Here is a 27,578-nt window from a genome sequence, read left to right as displayed (position 1 = left end):
TAATAGTAAAGACAAGTTTAAATTAACACTCGCAGGAGAGGTATATGATGTAAAACCATTCTGTCTCTGACAGCAGGGCTTTCATCAGCGTGGAAAATCCCAGCAATTTCACGGAATAAAAAAGAAACCTGAGTGGATAAATTGTAACAGGAGAGCAAAGCTTCGTTGCTATCCCTACACTGGGGGGTAGTTTAGAGACAGCTCTTCCCTATCACGCTTGCTTGGAGTCGTTACAGAAAAATCCAGGAAGGAGGAAATAACAGCAGATTAAAAACCACTAAAGCAGCTTCCAGAAAATGTTCCTCTGCCCCTGCCTTTGTGTCAGTGTGGGTCTGAGGGAACATGCCTGAACCTGCAAAGCGGCCCCAGGGAGCATCAGAGAGGAACCAGCCTTTGTTCAGAGCAGCGCCGGGCTACCCCTGCACTTCTTCATTCTGTCAGCTTCTGGAACCACAGAAAGCCGAGACAGGGCACACACAGCCCGAGAGGGGAGTGAAATGCTGCTCACAAACAGGCTCCTCTAATGCTGGGCGCTCGCTCACCTTCCCCAGCAGTGGTTGGGTAATCGCGATCCTTTGTGGAGCTTTGACAGAAAACAAACTCCGCAGCTTCTTGCAAAAACAAATATTTTGCTTCCCATCCCTTGGGCCTCTCTGGTAAAAGAAAAATTCCCCTATGGGCAAAGAAACAGTCTATTAAAATAGGAAGTGCTTTGTGTTATACACAACATTCAAACAGTTTGAGGTAAAAAACGCAATTTGAGGTAGTTCCTGCCTTTTCAATTCCTTCTTGCTGAGCACAGCCTCTATTGAATATTTCTTATTCTTCACATAATGAAGTCCTAAGTGCTAAGGGCTGACTGATTGATCATGGTGTTATTTCCCTAGTTTCATTCAGCAATGCTACCACAAAGCTTTTGGATTTCTGGGCCTTGTGAAGGGGTATGAAAAAAGCTAATTTTGTGGCAGGGTTGTTGCTTGGGTCCTGTTACTGTTCACTCTCCAACAAAAAAGCTTTTTGTATTAAATTGTGATAAAGTCACTGGACAAACTCTAAAAAAATAATAAAATGAATAAGAAAAATATGCACTTTCAAGTTAAATATTATGAATTATGTATACTCATTCATGCTGCTTATTGATATTTGTTGTGAAGTAACAACAGCTTGTGTATTCATCAAAGGGTTTAACACTAAATGGTAATTTTATGTCTAAATCACAATTACTTCCCTGTTTCAGAATGCAACAATTCCCTAATCACCTGCCAACAGGAGAAAACATGGTTGGATTGAGGAAAAAAAAAAAAATAAAAATAGCTTTCTCCATTTCTATCTCGTGAAGGAACTTTTTTGATTTAAGGCATAGGATGAAGTTCACTGCCAAGTACAGATTTACCAGCAGTCACTGCCTGATACTCCATGAGAGGAGCTGCATCCTCAGGGTGCAATTACAGCAATTATCTGGATGGATCTTCTCATCAGCGACCTTTGACTCATCCCCTACGAACTGTCAGTCTTCATCACAGATGGGGAAAGCAGTTTTATTGTTTGCACCATCAGCTGCTTCTGCAACCCCCGAGGCACAGCCCGGCTGCCCGCGGTGCCCTCCTCAGCCCAAGTGCAGAGGGGCAGCCCTGGCAGGAGCTGCAGCTCCCTCCTGGCAGGGTGAACCACAGCACCCTGCACACTCCTGCATCCCTCACAGCATTGCGAGGAAAACAGAAAAATGGCACTCTGTGTCCAAAGCACAGGTGCACTGCCTAAGGTTAAAAGGTGGCGTTTGTTGGCTGTGCAACACTTCTTGGAAGTTTGTCCCAAAAGAACACACAGCTGTCTCTCTTTGCACTTAACTAGGATGAATTTACTATCTATCTGAATTTACTATAAACTTACACCTCTGCAAAAATGGAGCACAGTCTTACCCTAACACTATTATGACATTTATTACCCCACAGATTTTACTGGAGCAAAACTGCAAAAGTTTTGTCAGAGGACATGGCCTGGAGGGTACAGCTCATGTAAAATTAAACTATTTCAATTCACAGTCACTAAAGCTAAATGATGAAAGGATAAACAACTCCCTTCAAGCAGCAGGACATTTAAAATGGGATTGGCAAATGCCAACCATAAACAGCTTCACAACTTTCACTTTGCAGTGAAACAGCCGATCAGTTCCTATAGCAGAACAAAAAAATCACCTTTGCCATAAAGGGACTTTAGTTGTCTCAGCTTACAGCTCTTCCAGAAAAAGGATGTCAGTTCCAGGCTTAATTATAATCACCATTAGCTGTTACCTACCATTTAATTAGTTGGTAATAAAAGCAAGTCTCTTTCTTATCAAAGCAATCAGCAGTGTCACTCCTTTGCATTCCTCCCATTAGCTGCAAATGTTGTTATGTGGACAGGGCAGGGATAGAACAAATAATAGTTCAACCTGGGAAAAAAAAAAACAACCCCAAAAGTTAAAAATAAAATAATTTAGAGAGGCAACTCAAACAGTCAGCTACCAAAGGAGATAGAAATGAAATTCTTCATTGTCAAGTGCCAATTCAAAGTGAAAACAGATTGAACCAAAACTGTCTAAAAATGCTTTCCCATTTTGTAATGCTCACACCCCTAACGCCAGACAGAGCCCAGCTGTTTCTGCGACTGACTTCAAACAATAGCTGGGCTGTTTAAAAGTTTAAAAGCTGTTTAAAACAGGGAATGATGTTTGCCTGAAGACATACTTTATTAATGCAAATTGCTTTCAAATGCACATCCAGTTTCTTAAGCAAAACAAAACCGAGATTTTAAACTGAGTGGAAGTTACTGCTGGAGCCATACACAACCTGTCAGCCATAATTCAGTCACCCATTGGGAGAGAGCTTGCATTCAGGAGAAACACAGCAAAAGGGGCCTCTAAGGTTTGTATCAAAGGAAAATGTTTTTCATTTCCTCTTCCTACTTTAGAAAGGCCTTGAGATTAGAGTCTGTGTCTCCTTTTTGGACCTTCCAATTACCACCAGATTGCTCGTCCAGGATGCTGCACACCACTCGTGCCCATGGCTGTTAGTCATGCTGCCACAGTGCCTTTTTACCAGCTTAAGCACTGACCTTTAAGAAGTTATAAATGTTATTTCAGCTTTAATATTCTGATTTTAATGTCTCTGGAAGTGATTAACAGCACTAGCTTTATGTCTTTAGGTCCTTGCCTATTTGCTCACCACCTTCTGCTAATGTAACTTAATCAGCACATGCTGCAGCACCCCAGGTTTCTATTTCTGGTTCAGTGAGACTGAAGGAGTAATAAGCAGAGCACACTGTGGGTTTCATTGCTCCTGAAAGCAAGAGGATTAAATCAGAGATTCATTTTGTTCTGTGTGTCATCTTTCTCACCTGTACAATGGAGACAACAGCTACGGCTGAGAGACAGGATTCCTCACAACAACGATCACACTCCCATCTGCTAATTTTTTTGTCAGTTATCTTTGCAGTATAGTTGTATTAAATAACCAAATTCGTGTAACTAACAAAAAAAGTAATCACGGCAAAGATCTCCAGGAACGTGCCAGCAGACAGCAGACATGTTTCCCTGATCTAGACTCGGCAGTCAGCAAAAAGATTTGAAAGACAGGAAAGAGGATGGAGGATGGCAGGAACGTTAAGATGACAATTCAAGAAAATTTATTGGAACAGTCACAAAAATGAAAATCAGCTGGAAATCCATAATTTCCTTGTATACTGTACAAGAGTAATGCTTAGACAGTGAGTAAAGACCATCTCATGGTAAAATGTTACATCACAGCATGAGAAGTCCCAGTCCTGGTGGTGATGCTGACTGCACCATTTCCACATTGTTGTGTCAACACTTACCTTGGAGAAGGTATAAAAGAAATCTACTGGACTTGACAAGCTCGTTCCTTATCAAAGAGCCAGGTCACTCCTCATGGCCTGTGCCCACTTCCCCTCACCTTAAAGGACTTTTTAAAATTCACCTGACAAATGTGCTGCTTGTTAAAAGCCCTAACATCTCTTTAAGTAAAGATTTCTTAGATAAGCTGCTTAAATTATCAACAAACAGTAACTTTCTTGGTATGTTAAAAAGATTTATCAGCAACAGAAAACATATTAACATGCCCTAGTGCAGGCTCCCTGCACCTGCCTTGCACTGGCACCACTGACCTGAGCTCCCATGGAGCCAACTCAGCCAAAGGGAAACACAAACTCAGCGAAGGCACGAGCATGGGTGAAGAGCTGTCACAGTCCATGAACGTGCAGGGACCAGCTGAGCCTCTGTCAGTCCCACCGGGAGAAAATTCCCATTCCAGGCATGACAAGGCAGCCCCATCCCATCCCATCCCATCCCATCCCATCCCATCCCATCCCATCCCATCCCATCCCATCCCATCCCATCCCATCCCAGCTGGGCTTCAGCTGAAGACAAGGCAGCAGCGCACTCCCCATCCTCTCTCCTGGCTGGGGTGACAACACTTTGTAGCGATATTAGGACTCAGGAACCTGCTAAGGGAAAGAAAGAGCTCTTTTTGTATCGCCTGGACATGGCCAAAGCGAGGGAGGGACGGGCCGAGGGAAACTGAGGCAGCAATTCCAGCACCTCGCAGCGGCTTCCCTGGAGCTCCCACGGCGGCGGCCCCGTGCTGCCACCTGCGGGCAGCGCCGGGAATGACCACGGCCAGGAATGACCGATCCCGGATCCAACACCGGGAATGACCGATCCCGGATCCAACACCGGGAATGACCACGGCCAGGAATGACCAATCCCAGATCCAACACTGGGAATGACCACGGCCAGGAATGACCGATCCTGGATCCAACACCGGGAATGACCACGGCCAGGAATGACCAATCCCAGATCCAACACCGGGAATGACCACGGCCAGGAATGACCAATCCCAGATCCAACACCGGGAATGACCACGGCCAGGAATGACCACAGCCAGGAATGACCAATCCCAGATCCAACACCGGGAATGACCACGGCCAGGAATGACCAATCCAGGATCCAACACCGGGAATGACCACGGCCAGGAATGACCAATCCAGGATCCAACACCGGGAATGACCACGGCCAGGAATGACCAATCCAGGACCAGCTCTGCCCCTGAACTCCTGCAGGAGCTCCTGCAGGAACACCAGAGCCAATTTCCAGTCTCGGCTCCTTCTTCTCATGCCCTTGGCAGAGTCCAGGATTCTTTTGAGGTCAATTCTTCCTAATTTCAGCATGCAATTAATTCTAACTGACCCATCACTTCCACAAGGTCACATCACATTTTAGCATCATTGAAGCTACTCCTGTGTCAAGTATGTTTTATTACAGAGCCTAAATAGTAAAAAAAAAAAATGCATCCAAAGGCCTGGTTTTATTCTTTCTCTGCATTTCATCAGCTGGGTCTGTGCAAGACTGTATTTCCTCACACATTAATTTAAAGCATAGACAAGTTCAGCCTGCAGAGGAAGCTCGGAATGCAAGTTTCCTCTTCTTTCCCAAATAACTGAATTATCTCAGAACATTGTTACATAATGCTACAGAACACTCCAGTATTATCTGTTTCAGACATGAATAATTCCTGTGCATTTAACAACTCCTCCACAATTAGTAAATTAATATATTTTAAATTTGGCATCTGTTCAGAATATGTATTGCTCTAAAAGATATTAATACATATCTACTGGTCTAAAATATGTGAGAGATATAATGAAATTAAATTATCTTTGTAAAATATAAATCAGAATAGTGATGCAAATATTTGCATTTGCATAGTTACGCAAACTCTTAATCATGAAGAAAAATCACTGCTGTTAAAAAGCATAAAGCCACTAGGAATGGCTTCTGAGGAGGTCAAATCATTCTTTCTTGATTTCCAAAATGACACATTTATAGCTTCTAACTACTGAAATAATAATTTGAAAGTTCAGAGATAAAAATATCTTTTATTACTACATTCATATTCCACTCTATGTAGTCTGATTTTTAGATGTCAGCACAGAATGAGTCAGCTTTGTTATTAACAATTCAAATGCACAATATATATTCAGCAAATTGATCAAGGAATGTAAACAACTTCTAAAATTAATTTTAACCAAGCAATCTGCTGCTTAGAATTTGTAACACAAATGGAAACAGCTCAACAAGAACAAAGTTAACAATATTATTTAAGCAATTATAATGAACAAAAATATTCCTAAGTCCTGTCACTTGTAAGAACAAATGAACTTCCTAAAATTTTACCAGCATGAAAACAGACACAGAGCAATCAATATGAAACTTTATAACCACTGAAGTAACAGATCTGTAATGGAGGGACAAAATCAATAATGAATTTAAATGAATTCAAGCCCTCTGACTTTTCAGGGTTTGCTACAGAACTGAAGGAGGTTTCTGTTACCCAAGTGGTAATTCCTGTTCATGTGTTTCATGAGATGATTGATGAAGGGCTTGGTGAGGCCTTTGCTGTGGTCTCTATAAATGGGATTATTTACTGTAAAACTGCAATTATCTCCTGCTAATCTCAACATCCTCCCTTATCTGCTCACCGTGAGCAGGGAGATACTGGGGACACTGCGTGGCACAAAGCTCCTGGCACTGCTTTGGGTCACAGAACAGCTGCTGAATTAAAGGAGTTACCCTAGAACAGGCATGTAGACACGTTACCAAGTACAGGATAAAGATGCTATGTTAATAAACTAACTGGCAAAACCTTAAAAGTTTCATTTTTTTCATTTTTCAAAGTAAAAAGAGTTAAAAGTTGCAGTTGCTGTGAGCCTGCAGCTCACCTGGGGTGCACAGCACAGGAATTTTCTGTCCCTGACCACATCAGCAGAACCTGCAACCACAGCCTGCCCAACCTACAAACCCAAACCATTTAATACTGGTCAAATCCCACACCATAATGAAGATAAACACAGATGTTAATCTTGAAATTGGGATGAGGGTTTGGCATTTCAAATAATAATATTAGGTCATGTAACAACTGAATTTAATATTTGTTAGTTAAGCCTGGTACTTATTTATAATGAAATGTAACAAAAGAATAGCAGCATTAAAGATGAATATTTAAAAAGTATTTAAGATTTTATGAGGCTTCCAAGTATTAATTATAAATGACAAAAAAAAAAGTGTGAACAGTGCATAAATGGCAATTGTGATCATTGTAATGAATCATAAAAATTAATAGTACTTACTGTAATGACTCTAGTAATTATTAAGAGTTAAACCCAATAGTTCTTATAACCTAAGGAAAGTTAAGAGAATTGTATTTGACAGTTAAATTTTTTTCTGATTTTTAAGTGTTCTATGAACATGAACTTTCCTAAGTAACACAGTTGTGTTTTATTGAAGATTTAATTAAAATCAAAGTCGTGGGTGTGGCTTGGATCTGGTGCTAAATGGAGGATCACAAACTTCCACGGGAACACCTGCAAGAAAGAGAACAGAACCTGTTAAAAGAAAACAGATCCCACCTGCATTCAAAAAAGAATCAGTTTAAGGTCACAGAAGGTTTTACACTGCCAGAATGTGGGGTCCTCTACACTTCTCTGCCACCCAGGTCCTCCTTCATTTTTGTCATGCAGTTCTCTCTGCCCAGCTAACTGAGCTGAGAAAAACTCAGACAAAAGATAAGCTTCTGATTACCAGTAGTAATTAGAAATGTGTGCTTTTCCACAAAATTGTGTCATGCATTCTATTGCATCATGAATTGGATTAGAAACGAAAGTGTTTGCAGAAAGGAGATTTAGTCAATGTACCTTGTACTAAAAAATCATTGCCTTTCATCTACTCACCTCAGCAAATGATAAACACTGAAATTCAGGCAGCTCTCAGTGATACTGAGGGATAAACTTGCCTCAGATCAATCTGCAATTCTATGAGTAAAGCTGGAAAAAACAAATGCAAGGGGAGACAACACATCCATTCTTTAATAAATAACTCTGAAATTAGCTGATTTTTGCCACTGTTATTACCTGCATGTAATAAACCAGGTGGAAGTTGCCTCTAACTTTCACCCTTTGCAATGGTATTTAGGTTACACAGTAGAAACTGCAGCAAGAAGAAACATGAGCACAGAAGGGCTCCAACAGCTTCCAACCAGCAGCTTTTCCACCTTTCTAATTGGAGGTTCAAAGTTCCACACTTTGAACTGCCCAATTACAAGGAAGACCAGTCTGTTTGTGCATTTTTGTCCATCATGTTGAGGATCCATTTAATGAGTTGCTTCTGTTCTGTGTTCTCTCGGCGTTGCTGTTTCTGTCCCATCTAAAACTGGAACAATCTCACTGGCACAATGTTCATTTTTCACAGTAGAGTCACCTGGGAATAATTTCAGGGCAACTTTGAAAAAAAAAATTAAATATTGGGATGATTAACCAGAAAGACAAGTAAATATTTCAATAAATTTAACAAGTATGCAATTTAAATTAGTGGAGAAAATGCCGCCAATATGTAACTACAGCACATCTTTTATCTTGAACTTTACTTGGGGAATGAATGTATCTTCTGTTCAATATTACATTACAAGCCATGTTACTGAGTTTGGTATCCTCATCAGTGGAAAACGAAGCATTTTTTAACTGGAAATTTAATTATCATATGCATACTTTTTATTTTTTAATTATTAGCAACAGCAAATCACTGACAGCCCCAGTCTCACAAGTCATCATCTGCAAAGCCACACTGAGGATCCCACAGGCCTCTTCAAGTTGTGCAACAAGTGCACAGTGATATATTAATACTTGCAAGTTTTGGGGAAAAAGTTTTGGAACAACACAGAAACTTTTAGGTTTTGTCTGAGTCAATTAATGCACTGAATATTTGCATGAACAACATCTGAAGATACATTATCACAGCTCTAGAAAATCAAGCTTTCAGATGAAGGTATTTACAAGATACCAAAAAGAAATTGTTTGCATGTAGGAAAACATTAATAAGCAGCAAAATCTAATTACTGCAAGAACATAAACACTGCAGCTGTGACACTTCTCTCTAACCATACCATTACAGCCTCACCAGTGAAAACAGAAGTGTCAATGCTAATGTAAACTCAGCTGCTGATATATATTCATTAGATTCAGAAAAGCTCCAACATTTCTTCCTCTCACCACGTCAAATTTTCTCAGTGCAGATACAATCTAATACAAAGGCTGAGGTTTAGGGACACCTAGGCCTAAGTGTGTCTCCATTCTTGTCTCTTACTGCACAAAAATCATCCCAAAGCATTGCTAAAAAGGGGGTTTAGGAACTCGAGCAGGGAACAGCCCAGGATGGTACCTGTGCAGAGACCCAACTCACATGACAAGAATTTCTGACACACATTAAAGCCTATTCTCAAGTATTCTTCCATTATTAGCTTCACTGTGAAACAGCAATGAAGCAGCAGGGAAGACTCAATGCCTTAGCCTTTTAGTCTTGATTCTAATTTACATGATTAAATTCTAACTTAGTCACTGATTACCTTCTGGCTTAGCACACTTCGGGTTCTCATGGATTTTATTTTTGCCTTTGCTTCCTTTTCTGGGTGTAGCAGTTTTTGCCCTCACCAATCCACAATTTTCAGCACGCTTACACATATTACTCTGTTAGCATAATGAAGAACAAATATATCAATCAAATATTAATCTGTGTAAGCAATTTAACAGACACAAAGCAAATATGGCTCTGACAGACAAATTCTGGAACACTTAGTGGAAGACTGACTTAGTTAACAACTTCCATAAAACTCCTGAAGATTTTCCAGAATATATATTAAAATTCTGCTTTAAAAGAACATTGCCATTTGGTGAGTATAAAATAAACTTTATCATCTTCTGGTTCCTGGATAAGCAATAAAGTTTCACATATAAAATCTCTATGTGGAAAAAGGGTCACATTTACTTTAAAGTGTGCACAGTTAACCCAAAAAGAGAATATTTTCTCATTGCATATGGTTTTGAAGTGAGTAATAATTTCTTACTTTCCTTGCTGAACAGGTCCTATCTGTCCTAAAAGTACTCTTTAAAATAAATTTTTCACTTCAGACTGAATTTATTCTGCATCACCACTGAAAATCACATTTCAGGCTCAAATGCTACATTTTGTTCTTTATCACAACATCCCTGAAAGTGACTGCTCTTACTTCACACTTCTAAGCAGTCCACGTAGAAAAGATTTATCAAGAAGATAGACTCATCCTTCCAGCGCATCCATTTCAATTTGTGAAAGATTTACCCTGGAAATAAGCACCACTACGCTATTTTAGTTGGACTGCAGTCACAAAAGTTTTTATTTTCTTAATGTAAATATAACCCCCAACTCTGTCTCACAACACCCCTACCAGAGCGAGCAGCATTTTCCCAGGAACTGAAATACCTGGTTACACGTGCAGCTGCACTGAGCACACCTGAAGCTCCTCTCCCTCCTGTGAGTCTTCCTGTGCTGAAGGAAAGCGTAGCGCTCGTGGAAAGCTGCCTCGCAGTCCCTGCACTTCACTGCCTCTTCCATGTAGGAATGCAGATTCCTCAGGTGCACACCTGGACAGGTATTCAAAACAACTCATTTCAATGGCAAGGGTTTTATTTTCAGAGTTTTGAACAATAGCCCTGAGTAATGCAAATCTTGTAGAGGAAAGCAAAAAAGAGCTCTCCATGCCCTCCGTAGTGGGGTGAAATAGACAAATCAGTTTAAGATTAAACAAAAGCTGCAGCAAGATGTTGTAACTTCCCAAAGAAATCAAGCAGTTATAAGCCTGAATCTTACTGGTTTCAGTGGAAAGCGTTTAACAAATCAAATACTTTAAAAAAAAATCCAGTTTTAACACAGTATTTCCATGTATTTCTGGAAACTTAAAATTCCATGTAGGTTTTTTTGTTACTGATCAGCTCTATTGCCACCAACACTTCTGAAAAAACAGGTCACAGTGCCACAGGTATCAAGCAAGTAACAAAAAAGAAAAAGCTAAATATTTGCTACTTTGCATTTTAAACAAATTAAAACATCAACCACAAGATGTCACCACATCTCCTTGCAGGAGGAATTTACCTGTAAAACTACAAATACATTTTACTTAAAATATTCTGTGATAATATGAAGTCAGCTATAACATATTTGGTGAAATTTTCTGAAAATTAGAGATGTCACCTCTACTTATCTCTACATTTTGTTTTCAGTGTTTTCCTTTAAACTCACCCAAATCACTTTTTCGGGAAAGGAAAGTACTACAATGTGGACATTGGTGTTTTGGCACATTTTCTCCATGCTTCTGTGACACATGGATTTTCATGGTACCACTTTGAGTGAATCTGGCTTGGCAAACGTAACATTCATAGCGTTTTTCACCTATTGAAAAGAAATTAAAACAACATATGGTTAGAAACTCTACTTATTTGATATAAATTCAAATTCCCACTAAATTCATCATCCATGTTCTAACAGCAACAGTCTCTAGGTCAACCAAAAGTTAATATTAGCTGACGGTGCACAGAAGGCCAAACAAGACTCCAGAAGTTTTACATAACTGATTGCAACACAAAATCTTGGATTTCTTACTCCACAAGTCAAACTGCTGAAGCATAAAGCCATTTATAATTCTAAACTAGGAATCAGGGATTATTTTAAATTATCATCTATTCTTCCTTGAATACTTCATGTACAAAAATGCAGAATTATCTTCAAATATACAAGGAGAGAAAGTCAACGCAGTAAAACATCATGATAAGAGTGACACACCATCAGCCATTGATAATGGTGGGAATGGAAATTAGGAAGTTATTTTCTTGCCTTTTTTCCCCAAAAAAGCCATATCAGGTGTGACTATCATTGAAAATTACATCAACACTGGCAACTGGCACAGCTTTGAACCAACTCCAGACTGGTTCTGTGGAAGAAGTCCTTGCCAGGAGTTGAACTCTTGTGGTTGGACTCTTGTGGTTGACTCTCATAAAAAATAATTCAGTTTAATTGCACCAAACTGTCTCAAGATATGAACCAATGCATGACAAGTGGGGATATTTGGAAAATTTGATTCAAACCACGCTGTCACACTCTGATTCAACCCAAAGCATTAATCAGAGCACAAATTACATATCATAATTGAGCCAAGTTAAACCCTGAAATATAGGATTGGAACCCACTGCCCCTGAGATGACTTGCTCGTTACGGAGTTATGACAAGAACACACTGCTTTCAATATTAAAGCAATTTAATTCTTTGTTGACCAAATTAGTTGCTGGCAATCTGGGGTCACAATAATATCCATGTTCTGAACAAATATTTAAAAATCTCTCATAGATAACTCTCCATGTAAAATCAACTAATTGAGAAATAGAAGTGACAACTTGACCCACAGAAAATGAAATTTTTTTCTAACGTAAAAGAAGGTTAGAAGGAACAGCAAGACTAACTACTGTGATTCCAACTGCCAAATCCAGAACACCGAAAGAGAACATGTTTTTACTCCAAATCACAATTTCATTTTCAGAAAATGAAATCTTTTTCTAACATAAAAGAAGTTTAGGAGGAACAGCAAGACTAACTACTGTGATTCCAACTGCCAAATCCAGAACACTGAAAGAGAACATGTTTTTACTCCACATCACAAATTTAAAAAGGGCTTGTTTTGAGGCTGAAATGAGATTGGTCTAACCCTATGAATATTAAGGAGCTGAGGCCCTGGACCTGATCATTAGCCCAGAATCCCACCTGTGTGAGTTACCATGTGCCTTTTCAGTTTGTAGGCATCTTTGCTGGCATAGCTGCACAGGTGACAGGGGTAGGGCCGCTCTCCCGTGTGCGAGCGAACGTGGCGCCTCATCTTGCTGGCCTCAGACAAAAAAGAGAGATTTTCTAAAGTAACATCTACATTAGAGATATATTTAATTAAAATGCAAGCAACTTTACATACTGTACCTACTGCAATTAAAAACATTGCATTAATCCCAGAATTAGCACTCTCACATCCGTGCAGCCTGTTGTGGTTTTAGGACACTTCTGCACCCTTTCCCCATATTAACTTACTTTCATATTTAGGGTCCACATCAGCAAAATGGGAAATTTTATAATAAAAACTAAAAAGATATAATTTAAAAAGGAGGATACCTAGTACTGTCAGGCTACTTGGATATACCAAACATAAAATTATTTGAAAATACTCAGGAAAATAAATGGAAGACCAAACTCATTATCCAGAGTCTATTCACCTTCAAGTACCAATGAGTCACCTTAGTTACAAAGTTTAATTCAATTCTACTTTTTTAATGCTGTTTTTCTGATACACTCTACATAAATATTGTAGGTATGTGATTAGGAGTTCTCAAATGTTCAGTTCCTCAATTTATGAACACAATTAATGAATTCACTGCTAGATTCCTTTAAATCTACACTACTATTCACTTAAATAAAATTAAACATGACTGCCAAACTTTGATACACAAAAGTCAAGTAATTTGCATGGCAGCACTGGAGAGCTCTTTCAGCTGTCTTCATTCAGGTAAAGCTTACAGGAATGTGAGTTCTGTAAGAGCAGTGAATGCTGAATAACTCCTTACTGAAACAAGGGAAACAACAGGGTGATTTAGTATCAGCTGTCAGGCTTTTTAAAGATGCAAGCTATCAAAAATCTAATTATTAAGATAAGGTGCATGGAATAAAGTTCAGGATTGCTTACAGCTTTAGATCTGGACACAGCACAAATTCAGATACTGAACACCCACTACACTGTGACAGTGATTCAATCTCAGGTGCATTTCTGAAAGCCTGTGCACCCAATTCAATTGCAATTTCCAAGTGCACCCTTAAGCAGGCTCTAAGGTATTTTATTCTTGATGAAGAAAATTCTAGTCCTGGAAAAAACCCATACAACATCAACAATACATGAACTTCTTTTTAAACATTAGCTAGTATTGTCCTACAGTACATGGAACTCAGTGTAAACGAGGACCAAAAATGCTTTTGTAGGACCAAAATCACACAAACACATTGTCTAGCAGCAATTTTAGAACAACAAAAGAGAAAAACCTCTTATAATGCAACTAGTTAAAAAAGCCCTAAATAATTGTATGAATATTAATTTGGAGCAACACATTTGCAAATAGTACATGGACAAAGTAAGGGTTCCAGGAATTCAGGTTGCTTGTTCCTTTTTTGCAGGATTATGGGGATGAAATGCACACAAAATGAAGTGCACACAAATGAAATGTAATGCAATGTAATGTAATGTAATGAAATTAAATGAAATGTAACGTAATGAAATTAAATAAATGCATGGCACCACAAAGTTGTAGCCATCAGCCACCTTGCAGTAACACTGCAGCACCATAACAGATAAACACAATCCATCAGTGTGTCCAAGGCCATCAGCAGAGCCTGGACTTCTCATGGTTAAAAATCTGGGCAAAAATTGTATGTACATCAAAATCTTGGCACATGAAAACCTTCACACCCTCCCAAAAGTTTCAGTAAGGCTGTACTTACTTCTACACTAGAGTATTCACATATTGTGCACTTGAAAGGCCTCTCCAAAGTGTGTTTGTACCTCCTGTGTCTTGAAAGCTCCCCTCGGGTCACAAAGGCTGTGTCACACTCACTGCATTTATGGGGCTTGTTCCCTGCAACAATACACATGAGACTTTTATTCAACACCACAGCAATGTGATTTGTCTGCCTTACATCAACATGCTGAATTTTTTAATAGAACCTTTTCTGATATTCTGATTTTTTACATACAATAAATCATAGAATGATTTGGGTTGGAAGGGACCTTAAAGCTCATTTTGTTCCACTCCCTGCCATGGGCAGGGACACCTTCCACTATGCCAGGCTGCTCCAAGCCCAGGTCAACCTGGCCCTGGACACTTCCAGGGATGGGGCAACCACAGATTCTCTGGGCAACTCGTGCCAGTGCCTCACCACCCTCCCCGTAAAGAATTTCTTCCATATATATGTACACAGTAAGTTTATTATAAACACAATTTATCACTTTGCTTCATATGTTTATATAGCAAAATGAAAACATCACAGAAAATTCTATTCTGCATGCAGGAATGAAGCTGACAAGAATTGTAAGAATGGTACTTAACAAAATAAACAAACACACACACAGAGTTCCTAACTACAGACCATGTCTTTTCAGTGCGGAACGCCACAGAAAATCAGAGGAATTTCTGAGCATAACATGATCACAGAACACAGCTCTAAGGCAAAGCCACTTGCCTGCTAATTCAGTTTTGAAGACAGATTGTAACACAAAGGATTTTCAAGCCTTAGGTACCTGTATGTGTGTTCACATGGTTATGCAGCAGAGCTGCTGTACGGAAGGCCTTCGGGCAGAGGTGACACACGTGACGTTTCTCATCCGAATGGGTTTTCAAATGACACCTAAGACTTGATAACTTGGCTGAGGTGAATGTGCAGAAAAAACAGTTGAAACATTCTTTTTCTCCAGGGTAAATCTTTCACAAAGACACATTTACACTGTACATGTCACAAAATAATGACTTTACTTTTTCAAAAAATGGTACCGATTTCTAAAGAGTCCCTTTAGTCTGGGTAAAACTACTTCGAAATTCTACATCAAAGGATTCATTAAGACTTAAGTGATTTGCCCCCAAAATTGTGTTAATTGTTAGTGATACAGTTTAGAATCTAATCCCAGGAAAACTAACTCCTACCCTTGCCCTCACTACCAAGACAGGAATGAGATTTCCTCTCTCAGTACCATCTGTAAGACTTACAACCCGTGCAACAAATTTCTTGATAACAACTGTGTAATTAGCACTAAGTAAGTTTATGCAAAGATTTGGAAATGGCAGGTTAAGCTATTCCCAGCTTTCTGGTGCTCCTGGATCTATATAGTGCATGTAAAAAAATAATGATGTGAAAGCCTCTTTAAAATTACTGGTTGAATTTGAGGGGAAAAAAATCAGTTCTTTGGTGAAGTCATAGAATAAAGTTTGGGGCACAAGAGTAATGAACTTCTTTTGAGACTACCAAGTTAAGATTAAATGTGCAACACTTCCAGTTATGAAGAAGATTTGAAACTGTGAAATGGCAAATACGTCATATTTGATGAGTCTTTCCAGAACAGTTGTCTCAGCTCCCAAGTGTGCTCTCTGTAATGATTTTCATGCTGAGACCAAAATCCATTTTATACAATGCTTTATACCACACAGAGATGTGCAGATAACACTTCATTTCAGTAAAAGCAAACAAAACCACTTTATTGTCATTTATTCATTATGGATTCATGCCCACACAAAGGAACATTGTTAGCTTTGTTAAAACTGCTCAAATGTGCTTCCTATAAAGGCTGTAACTGAAACAGGGGACATTAGCAATTTGTACAGTATCCATAGAGAACCCCAGCCAAGATACCTTAACTTCCAGATACAACACACACATTTACAGACTCAACATCATTGATGTCATCCAATTTTTACAGTACACACACAGTTTCTAGGGAAACAGATGCTCATCTGTTCTCTTCTGAATCAGTCCTTAACTTCTGTAACATACTTTCAGATTTCTAACATCTTAAATCAGCCATTTTCTGTTACTCTTATTTAGGTTCTGGGAAAGGCTTTGCTGACAGGTATTGATTGATTGGTAAGTGCCCACCACCCTCTGCTAGCAATGTGGAATCACTCTAAGCTGAACCATAAACCCTCAAACAAGCACATTTTGAAGCTGAATGAGTGGATCAAGACACTAAATAAATTACTAGGTTTATTCAAAGGCACTTATACAACATTAACTTTGAAATCTCCCTGGAGGTTTCAAATACCACACACTGTTCAAAAGACCATTTATTTCTAAATGCCATCCAAAATGTCTCTCCTGAACACAAAGCAGATGACATCAGCCTGAACAAGATCTTCGAGCATTAGGGATGAAGGTATTATTTCTTCTTCCAAATTTCCACAGAATGTTAAGACTTAACCTAATCTAAACAATTACCACTGTGAGTATTTAATGCAAAACTTCAACCTCAGCTCAAAATCTTACTTAACATGGCTTATCTAAAAATTAACTACAAAGATTATTAACTTTTTACCTTTTTCCTGATGTGGAGCACAAGCCTCAAATTTTAGATTCTTGAGATTTCTTACAACTGTTTGTTCTGATCCAGTTGGATATTCCTGCTCTTTACTTTTATTGAGTAAGTCTGACAAATCATCACCCCCTTTGCAGCTCTGACTCTCTGTTTCCTCAACAGTGGAAAAAACTTCCTTTCCTTCCTCCTCTTCACATGGGCTCAGTTGCTGGATGTTATTTTCAAATGCAATGGCATCATTATCTCTGTCAATCTATTTTAAAAAGGAATATGTTTTACAACTTTCTCAATTAAAGGCAATTGCTAGTGGCAAATCAACTGAGCAGTCAACAAAATGCAAGCCACCAATTCGTTCTGATTTTCAGTCTTACATGTGATGGACAAAATTTGCATTTAGCATACAGCAGCCTAACTGGCAAGTTACACTTAAGTAAGAATAATTACTAAAATTATGCTCTCCCTCTTCAAATTTTATATAAAATTTCAGAGCATCATTTTAAGATTGCAGCATTGAGAACACAGGAACACGTATCTTTAAAGAGAAGATTTAAAACTTCATTTCAGTACTTTTAAAAGGAAATAAGAAGTATACCCCAGTTTTTAACAAATTTAGGACTTCTGCAGGCTAATTGTAATGCCTTCTTTGTCATACAAATTAACCAGGTTGTGATACTTCTTGCATTAGCTAGACTCAAATATGGCAATATGACCTACCTCAGAAATTATCTAGTGATGCATGAATTTTATAAGAAAAAAATGTAGTATTTAATTGTAAAACCACTATGATAACTAGCACAGAACAAAACAGTAGTGTTGCATGTCCTTTTTAATAAATTCATTTCAAATGGGACTGTATTACATAACCAGCTTTAACAATGACTGAAGGATTGAACTAACTGAATTAAGGAGAAAAAGGGAAATTCTGTAATGCCACTTAAGAGATGGAGGCTGTCAAACAAATATTACCAAACTTATGAACTAAATTAAAAACTTGTCTGAATTTCAACAGTTAAATATCATCTCGGTATCTTCTTGATAATCTGGGTCTTCTAACTCAGAATATTCTCTGAATCTAGAAAGTCTAAACTTCTAGTTTGTCCTTTTAAAAATGAGACAAACTTATAAAAATATGTACAGGGGACTGGATACTTAAGCCCAAGAAATAATGCTTAAGTCAGAACCAAACTGGTGTGATAGCAGAAGCTAACAGGGAACAACATATCTCTAATTCCACCTTACCAGAACTTGTACCTCCATCAGGAGCGTGTCTGGTGGTTTCCCTGCCGCCTTGCTTCCTGCACTCTTTTCTTGCCCTTCTTTGTGCAATACACGGATCTGCGCCAGCTCCCAGTCATGGAACACGCAGGGCCAGGCCCATGGGGGGCACCGGGCTCAGCCCGGGCAGGGCCCTGCGGGCTCCCCGCACACACACACCGGCGGTGGGCTCGGCGTTCTTCGCCTCCTCGGGACACGGATCAGCCCCTGTGGGCTCCCCGCACACACACACCGGCTGTGGGCTCGGCGTTCTTCGCCTCCTCGGGACACGGATCAGCCCCTGTGGGCTCCCCGCACACACACACCGGCTGTGGGCTCGGCGTTCTTCGCCTCCTCGGGACACGGATCAGCCCCTGTGGGCTCCCCGCACACACACACCGGCTGTGGGCTCGGCGTTCTTCGCCTCCTCGGGACACAGGCCCGGCGGACGCGTGTCCCGTCCGCAGTGCGCTCCCGGCCCCGCTCCTCGCCTCCGCTGGGGTCAGCCTGGCCTCGCCACCCTTTCGGGCCTCGGTTCTCCTGCAGCCCTACGGCCCCGCACGCTGCGGAGCGATGCTGTTCGAGGTTAAACACGAGGGCACGCCACGGGCGTTCAGGAGCAGCCCCAGCCCTGCTCCTCGCCCGGGGCTCCCCCGGCCCAAGGCCCCTCTCGGCCGCTGCGGGCGGTTCCCCCGCGGAGAGCTGCGTCCCCCCGGGCTGCCCCTCGAGGGGAGGCGGCAGGGAAGGGGCTCAGCGCCTGCCGTGCACCTCGGCATGGCCGCCCTCTGCCCCCCTGTGCCGCTCCCTCAGCAGCGGCTGGTGCGGGAGCCCACTCGTGGGTAGCAGCTTTTGGGGAACAGCTGCTTCTCACCTGTTAATTCCTTACAAAACACAAAGCCCCGAACCTGCGCAGGTTTCCCTCCCAATGCACCAGGTGCCCGGTGCTCCTCGGTCCCCACGCACGGCAAGTCCTGTCAGAGCAGCTGCCCTTTTCTCACCCTCTGAGCGAAGACGAAGATCTCTCGGCCTTAACTGTACGCTCTTAACCTTCTGCTCCCACTTGGCTGAGCTCAATTGGTTTCTCCACTTGGGAAATATCTGAAGCACTTGCTGTGTGTCTGCGACAGAAAGCCTCCAGCCGGGAGCCCCGTGCTGGAGTGCCGCTGAAGGGCCGCCTGATGCTGCCGCCACAGAAGTGTTGTACAAAATTGGCTCAAGTGGCTTTGCAGAGGCAGTGGAGCGATGTATAAGCATCACTACACTGTACCTTAGGCCAGGATTGGTTATTCAGTGAGAACGAGTTGAAATACTTCTTTCTCCAAAGGCATTGTGGAAATGTCTTTGAGGTAAACTTGCACTTTTTGAGTGACTTAACATTTAATCGCGCGTACCCTTCTAGACTAGTAATTTCCAGCCATCAAACATTTTATAAAACCCACTTACTTTGAATACTCTATTATATGCCAGTGCAGACGTTAGATTTGGATCTTTACCTCTAAATATTAGCTCGGTGCATTGCAGGGTACAGCACGTTGCACAGGGACTGCAGCCCAGTGTGGTCTGGATCCTGTTAAACTGAATTATCAAACACTAATCAAAGCCCCAAACCAAGTGGTGGCTTTCCTTGTCTGTGGAAGTAACCACAGTACAACTGGCATTTATGAAATATCTGTAGCACAAACAGCAGCCCACTCCACTGGCCTTTGAGCAGTACCCTCAGATGAGGTGGTGTTATTAGACCTCATCCTCAGAGACATCAACTGAAAATCCCATAAACACCCTTGACAACAACCACTCCTATCCACAGTTCTATAAAATCTTAAATGCAAAAATAATACAACATGTTTACATTTAGCAACTGCAAGTTTAGTCATAACTATTCTACTGCTTGAAATCAACAAAAAATCCAAAGCAATTATTTAAGGCTGAATATCTATTCCAGCAATTTAGTGCTGATATTTTGGTTAGACACCACATTATTCATCATCCACAAATCCACGGGCTCTCAAAACTAAAGATCAGGATGCAGAGTACACAATATATTCACATAATTAGGCTGCCAGTAACTGTGGCCAGAGATTTTCCTTCTTACACATTTCTAAATCTTTTCAAGTTGCTCCATATACTGTGCAATTATGATAGTTGAAGGGCACTGTAGAAAAAAAGTTGTTATAATAATACACCATCCTTTAGGTTGTTTTAATGAGGTTTTCTGCACTTCAGCAGCCATCAACTTCTAAGAGCTGTCCTGCCTTGCACTTCTGCATTATTAATACCAGCACCATCCATGCAGCTACAGTAAAGGTCTGTCATTATTTCCATTATTAACGGATATTTCCAAGGATTTATAGCTCAAATGCAGAATAGCCCTTCAGTTCATTTTTTGCTGAATTTAAAGGAACCACTTGGATCAGCAGTCTACGAATTCAACCAGTTTCTGAGTAGGTTTTGACACACTAGAGGTTAACAGCTCCATAATGGCCATTATGGTGTGTTGTGTGAACAGTCTCCAGTTACTGCTGCTGCTGCATTGTCTATCTCTAGCTGCAATCAAGCTTCTACCCATTCCTCTGGGAGTCTGGTTCTTTCTAACACATCAACAGCCCGCATGAAAAGTCCATCACGAAAGAATAGAGATGTATTTTATATTTTAAGTAATAATTATACTTTGGGGGGTAAACGTTCAGAATGAATTATTGTTTGTTAGGAGTATTTCATCAGGAGCATAAGGAATTTAATGTAGGCACATTTTCTTGTGCTTAAGTAACATTGCATAAAGAAGCAAAATTCAGCCACAAAATTGCAGATAAATTGCTGATAAGAATCTACCAGTGCATGAAAGTGAATACATGGACAAGTAAAATCCTCAATCAGCAGAATAAATTTCCTTGGCTGCACTAAGGAAATACAGCAAACTTTGTTCTGATCTGCGGTTTTCCACCCAAGTATAAACAGTGCAGCTGATTTTTTAAAGTAAAATACTGGGTTATCTGTTCAGATTGTCAGTCTTAAATCTGAATAATGTCTTTTATAATATTTAAGATGTTTAATGCATGCTAGGTGGAGCTGTCTTTTTTAAAAGTTCTATTACCATATACATAAAGCATATTTGACCTTGAATGTCATTCAAGGTTTGCTTCCCTTACTGTGTTTCAGAAACTCACTTTGGATTACTGCAGAGGCTGTTTATCCATCCTCTCTAGTGATGCTTTGCACCTCCATCACAGGTTCTAAACTGCAGTCCTCTGATGCCAATGGAAGGATTGCCATCAATTTAACAGGGCTTGGAATTAGGCCCAGAATAGATAACTATGTGAAGCAGTGACAGTAGGATTTATTTACACATTTTTGACCTGTCCACAAACTGTAGAGTAAATCAGGAATGCTGCAGTGCACTTGAAAGAGAAAAAGGAAAAATAAAGAGACTAAAGATAAAACCCCAAAACAAATAGGTTCAAATTTAACCTCCAATGCTCATAATTGTTTCATTTATGACACTCCACCTTGTAGTTGAAACCTCCATTCTTCTCCAGAACATGACTCCTGTTAGTCTAGAAGAAAACCCAGTATTTGTTGTGATTTATTTTGACAGCTTTAATATCATTTTCCACCTGGCATCTGGAATGTTTTCCATTTTCACTTTCCACCAATGTCTCACTTTTGTTTCCAAGTAAGTGTCGCGTTCACGCCGCACCTGTCAGCGGTGTGTGTGCCTTAGCAGGGAGCTGTAAACACGCACGCCTTTCCTTTCCTCCTGCCCCAGGGACAATCACTACCTTCAGCACCTCTTTTGCAGTGAGATATTGCCCCTCTTAATAATGACAGCACCAGATAACCTCCTTCACACCATCACCTGCTTCAGAGAGAGCGGAGATACTTTTACAATCTTCTAATTCATCTGGCTTCTTTAAATGTTGCTCAGGTCTTGAAGCTGTCACTAAATGGTTGAAGTCTTTTTGCTGTATTTTCTGGTGCTCCTTGTTCCTTTGGTGTCCCACTTTCATAAATAGGAAGCATTTCTTCAGAGACCACCAAAAACCTTAATTAAAAAAAAAAAAAAAAAAAAAAAGAAAGCACATCAGCTAATGAGTGAGATAAAAAGTTATGTTCTTTTTGATGATGTTCTAAGCAGCTGAATCTTGCAGATTCAGAATTAAGACAGTGCTTCAGTACTGGCCTTGAATATTCTCAGGAGAAAATATACAGTTTCATCACTTGGAAAGAAGAATATTACTGATTTTTTATTTCCCCCCCCCCCAGACCTCTGGTTTGGAGATGGAAGCTACAGTTTATTTTAGCAGACCTCACTTAGGATTTAGATCTGACTTGGATTTCTTGCCTGCCCCAAAGAACACAATTCTCCCCTCCCTATTGCTACATTCTTATAAAAAACTAGTCAGACCTCATACCCAGGAACATCAGAACATACAGTCCTACTTGTTTCCTTGCTGAATCCCTGAAACAGAGAGAAGATGGGAGCACAGCAAAGCAAAGCCAGATGGAAATCATGCTGGAGGGTATTGATTGACTAGTGTCTAGGCAGGCTATAAATTACCACTTCTCATGCAAAGATGAGGGTGAGCAGAGCTGCAGAGCTGTCTCTGGGCACAGTGCTTGGACTGTGCTGTTCATGCAGGATCAGCTAAATTCGGGTTGTGCCTAAGGCGTGGGGAAAGCCAGGCTTTGCTCTCTCTCCAATGCTCATCTTGACTTGCAGGAGACAAATCATTTCTGTAAATATGAGTGATTCTTGCAGCAGAACAAAAGCAACTCCTATTAAGTTAAAAGACTTAATGCTTTTAAGTATTGTCTATGCTTTTAAAATCCTGCTCCATACTGTAAATTATTATAATTATATAGCATGACAAAAAACCAAGACCTAATAGAGTACAAATGTGGGATATATAAAAGGGGAAGTATTTAACATAAGCTTATTGGACCTGAAAGTACCAGGGATGATTGATTGCTTAGACACAAGTCAGGGAAGTGGTCTAAAAATTATTAACCATAATTCCAATTTGTCTATTAACTGTTTCATCTAACATTATGATATATTTAGAAACAATCCTGCCATCCACTAATACACAATTTGCTCCTTGTGGCAAACAGCAGAGCTGTGTGCCTGGATCTGTTTGGAAGAAAGATGTTTATTGGGAAGCATGTCACTTATTCCATTTCAAAAGACATTAGTGTGGTTATACAGTTAACTACACATCAGTGGTTTCTACTGTTTTTACAGAATACTCTTTAATCCAACAGATAGCAAAGAAAGTTTTTAATACAACTTGCCTTAGTTAGTTATTACAGGTTTCTGTTGCTGTTTGTGCAAGGGTGGAAGAGTTAAAAGTTTAAAAGGCAGAAAGTTTTCCTCTTGTTTTGACTAAACTGGGGGAAACGTGCTGGAGCTGTGCAGAATTTGGTTGCCAAACACAGATAGAAGATACACAGTGAGAAAAGATAGTAAAGGTTTAACCCAGCTGATGTAAGAAACAAACTCCAAGGATGCCCATGTTTCCTTCTTTTATCGCACTGTTAATCTTTAATCAGGAAAACAGTTCTGAGAACAGCTCTTTGTGCACAGCTGAACAGACACCAAAATTTGGAAGTTAATAGGATCACTGAAGAATGAGACTATTAAATGATTGTCCTAATAAATCTGTGAGTGAGATGTACAGACCCAGAGGAGTTCAAATTCTGCTTCCACGTGCAGCAAGTACACATTAAACCTTGCAAAATCAGCAGTAAGGAGGCGGTTGGTGGGTTCAGAAGAGCAGTGGGTTCCTGTGCACTTTTTTTCCAGCTCAGATAACAAATCCTTTTGGGCATTAAACTTCTTGAGGACTCCAATCAAATTCTTAATTCAAAAATCTAAAGAAATCAAGAAAATTTAAGGGAGAATTTAACAACTTGCTTATTAGTGTCACTTCACTGAACAGCAGGTGGTGTAGTCCGTGATATTTATCGGCAGAAATACCTTAAATCTTAGTTTTCTGCACTGCTACAATGTTGAACCATCACTTAAAGTCCACAACCAGATAGCCCCAGGCCTCTCCATCAGGAACTGGTAATGGAAATACGGTATAGGAGGCTTAGTTGTACATCTTTTCTGCTCCTGTAAGAAACAAAGTCAATCTTATAGTCCTTGTAACTTAAACATCAAGATGAGGCAGTGTCTAGAAAGCAGATGAGAATACCTGGGTGACACGTTTTGTGAATCACGGTTATTACTCCATTCAGACCTGCCTCTGCAAACTGAAACTCTCTTGATCTGTCATTCATATCCATCTCTTGTTTAAGGTTTTCTGGGCAGAGAACATCTATGCTTCACCTAAAATAAAAAGGTACTTAGTGCTATTTAGAGCAAATAACTGAACTCTACAAGGTTAGCAAGTTAGCCTGGGGTTTTTAATTTTATTTGTAGAATGCAAGTTGATTGCCATCCATTTGTACATAGTGGTTTGACCACACACGTAAGAAACTTCTCTTTACAGAAACAGCACATATATCATCCTGAATCAGTAAATTTGGAGACAGTTACAGATGGTCAGTCAAAGATGCACGTATAGCAGTCAGAATTCTGTCTTCCTAAAAGCATAAGGAAAAAAACCCATGATTTCCAGGGTCCCGTTGAACTCCTGGTCTCTTAACTGAGTGTTGTTTGTAGAAATAATCATAATTGTGGCATTTGTCTGGTAGGAACCATTTACACTGACCAAACAAAAGTGCCTTTACATTGAAAAAATCCCATTGTTGTCCACTGATGTTGTCTTATGCTTCTTAGAATGGTGCTAAGCAGAAGTGTACAGTATGTAGGATTTCACCTGACCTGTTAACACTTACATAAGAATTTTCCAGTAAACAGAGGATTTGTTACAAGGATTATTGGTTTTTGTGCAATGTTGATTTTCCTCCAGCTGCCAGGTTCAAGAACCAAAAGGTATGTAGTGCTTGACATAGGCACATTTGCCTTCTGACCTTTAGATGTAGTCTGGCTTTCATTTCTGCATAATCAGCTTTTCTATCCTGTTGTTTGGCTTTTAGTGTTATAAAATGCTTGAAATATTAATCAAAGCTGTTTTCCTGGGGAAAAAGAATGGAACAAATTTCACTTGAAACAGAAAACACAGTTCAGCCCAAGTTGCTGCTTTTGGGTTGCTAATAAAGGAGAAAACAGTTTATAGTAAATGCTTTTAGTTTCAAGTAAGAACTTACAATTTGCATTACAGTAACCTAGAGAGAACCCAGCAGGGACTGTCTGTGCACAGACAAAAATGAGAAGAGATAATGATCATGTTTAATTAGGTTTTAAACTTCTCTAGCTGGGAACTATCAACCAAACTAGCAGACTTCATAACAGGGAGAAATTGGAATTGTCACCTCCCAACCCCCTTCCTAGGAGATAATAAAGGCTCGGGGATGTAGTTACATGTCCAAAGTCAAATGGGAAATCCATAGCAGAGGAAGAAACAGAACCTAAACCTTCAAAATCTGCCTCACTCTTAATGGTTAAAGCCATCCTTCTTCAAAGGAGTCGACTCAAGAAGGACGTACAGAACTGTGACCAGTGGGTCAGACTGCATGTGAAACAGGACTGAAGCATTGAGGGGAGAACAAAGGTACATGGGAGAATTTAAAGAAAAGAGAAAAAGCCCATTGCACAGGTAGAGCTGGGTAACCCTGAAAGGACAACTGCCAGCACAGTGCTGCTAGCAGACAAAGCATCACAGAGAAATAATGAATGGCATGCAAGAGGAAGGAGCCAGGGTTGTCCCATCCTAGAGAAAATAAACAAATTTAGAATATAAAAAGGTGCTTCCATGTCATTGCTTTAGGCCTGAGGAGGTGAAGTCTCTGTAAGAGGGCACAGTTAGCAGAACACCAGTCATCCACAGGAAACAGTAACTCTTGAACAAGAGGTGCTTGAACTCATGTACAAGGATTTGTCTGTTCCCTACCCAAGTAGGAAGCAGGAAGTCCTTGACAGCTGCAAACACACACCTCTGTGGTAAAGAGATTTCCCTCCAGCAAGGGTAACCATTTTTATTTGCAAACTGGATTTGGAGCCATCTGAGCTTTGTGGGACTGAACAGAGCAGATGCTGAAAGGTAAAGGGAAGCACTAACCTTTTGCTGACTGGTTTTCACTCTGGGTAGTATGGTTTGTCCCCTTCTCTCCTGGCTGTGGTTCTGCTGTTCCTCCAGCAAAAAAAAACCAACAGTAACCATGCAAAAATCATAATTCTGTTGTGGCTAAGGTAAAATCAGTCAAAGTCTTGGTGGGCCTAAACTCTCCAAATGACTAAGACCTTCTGCAGCAGAGGAGAAGAGCTCCTAAGGTAACAGAATTACACATACCTGGCCACTGGTCAGGTACCAGTGCCTACAGAGCCCATTACTCACATAGTCACACTGAAACTTGACAGCGTTTTTTTTAAAAAATGATAATATTCCTTTAGGAAGAATCCCCAGGTTAGATTCACACTTCAAGGAATGGCTCTAGAGGGGTGACTGCTTATCAAAGTTAAAATTACATGTCTCAATCCCATCTCCAGAGCTGAGCCTGTAAAAGTGAGCTAAAAAAATAAAGTAATAATAACAATAATAACTATTTCATCTATCAAAGCAGAACAACAAGCAAGAAACCAGTGTGCCCATGGTGTAATGTCAGCCTTGGCATGTACTGTGGCACAACCAGGACTTTCCCTAAAATATAGCTCAGGATTGAGCACTTGAGCTGATACTAAATGAAGCATCAAAGGTTGGTGACTTTGTTTAGAGACTTTAAACAAGCACCAGTGCATCTTCCTGGCTGCTGAAATTTGCTTCCATTTGTTTTGAGAAATATCTGTTGTCAAGCTGAAAATGCTGGACAGGTTAATGGAAGTACAGTCTAATCGTGATAAATCTGGGTATTTTTTTCCACTCCTCTGCCATCGGAACAAGCCACTTCATTTTGAACGCGGGCCAAAAAACCTACATTGCCTTTTGTAGGGATCCACAAACAGCATATCTTACAATCTGCCCAATCCTGTATGGGTTAGGGCTGGAAAGGAGGTGAGCAGGAGGTGAAGCACTGTGTCCCCAGTTTGCTGCTACCTGTTGTGGCCGGTGGCAGAGGCTCAGTCTCACGGTTCACGCAGCACACGTGGAGGGGAGTGCACAGCACACGTGGCAGGGCCCCCTGCCCTCCTGCAGATGGGTCAGTGCCGAAGAGCTGCCTGCAAGAGAGGGGCTGTGAGGCGGAAATATCGCCCGGCGCTGCGCAGGGTCTGGAACAAGCACTTGGCTCGCTCACAGACTCTTTTGC

The 27,578-nt window shown here is 40.4% G+C and overlaps 1 protein-coding gene and 1 long non-coding RNA gene across 7 annotated transcripts; both read right to left on the bottom strand.

Moving 5' to 3' along the window:
• Positions 1–5,911: 5,911 nt before the first annotated feature.
• On the bottom strand, positions 5,912–19,259 carry CTCFL (CCCTC-binding factor like). Of its 6 annotated transcripts, none has more exons than XM_053993134.1 (10): positions 18,258–19,259; positions 17,019–17,271; positions 15,237–15,362; positions 14,441–14,574; positions 12,671–12,791; positions 11,159–11,308; positions 10,343–10,503; positions 9,450–9,570; positions 7,963–8,329; positions 5,912–7,416 (listed from the first exon to the last, which is right to left on the bottom strand). In XM_053993134.1, exons 1-9 carry the CDS (start codon positions 18,273–18,275, stop codon positions 8,202–8,204), a joined length of 1,212 nt encoding a protein of 403 aa, XP_053849109.1. In that variant the 5' UTR covers positions 18,276–19,259; the 3' UTR covers positions 5,912–7,416; positions 7,963–8,201. The 6 variants fall into 6 exon arrangements, with proteins under 6 accessions (XP_053849109.1, XP_053849111.1, XP_053849112.1 ...); XM_053993136.1 differs by having other exon boundaries at positions 7,963–8,308; XM_053993137.1 differs by having other exon boundaries at positions 7,963–8,254.
• An 11-nt stretch (positions 19,260–19,270) lies between these two features.
• On the bottom strand, positions 19,271–27,578 carry LOC128815958 (uncharacterized). Its single transcript, XR_008439754.1, has 6 exons — positions 27,368–27,578; positions 26,396–26,461; positions 24,467–24,600; positions 24,247–24,384; positions 23,950–24,140; positions 19,271–22,311 (listed from the first exon to the last, which is right to left on the bottom strand). It is a non-coding gene; the product is annotated as an uncharacterized LOC128815958 (long non-coding RNA).

The sequence above is a fragment of the Vidua macroura genome, chromosome 17, assembly GCF_024509145.1.
Source record: "Vidua macroura isolate BioBank_ID:100142 chromosome 17, ASM2450914v1, whole genome shotgun sequence".
NCBI lineage: Eukaryota > Metazoa > Chordata > Aves > Passeriformes > Viduidae > Vidua > Vidua macroura.
Note: the sequence above shows the minus strand (reverse complement) of the source record. Positions and strands in the feature narration are given on the sequence as shown.

Bases quoted from the DNA above. Each gene is read 5' to 3' on its own strand.
- CTCFL (XM_053993134.1), bottom strand. The intron at 15,363-17,018 runs GTAAAAAGTTAA...CATTCACCTCAG, and splicing joins TGCTCCACATCAGGAAAAAG to CCAAGTTATCAAGTCTTAGG. The intron at 8,330-9,449 runs GTAATCAGTGAC...TTTTTTTCAAAG, and splicing joins GAAGTGTGCTAAGCCAGAAG to TTGCCCTGAAATTATTCCCA.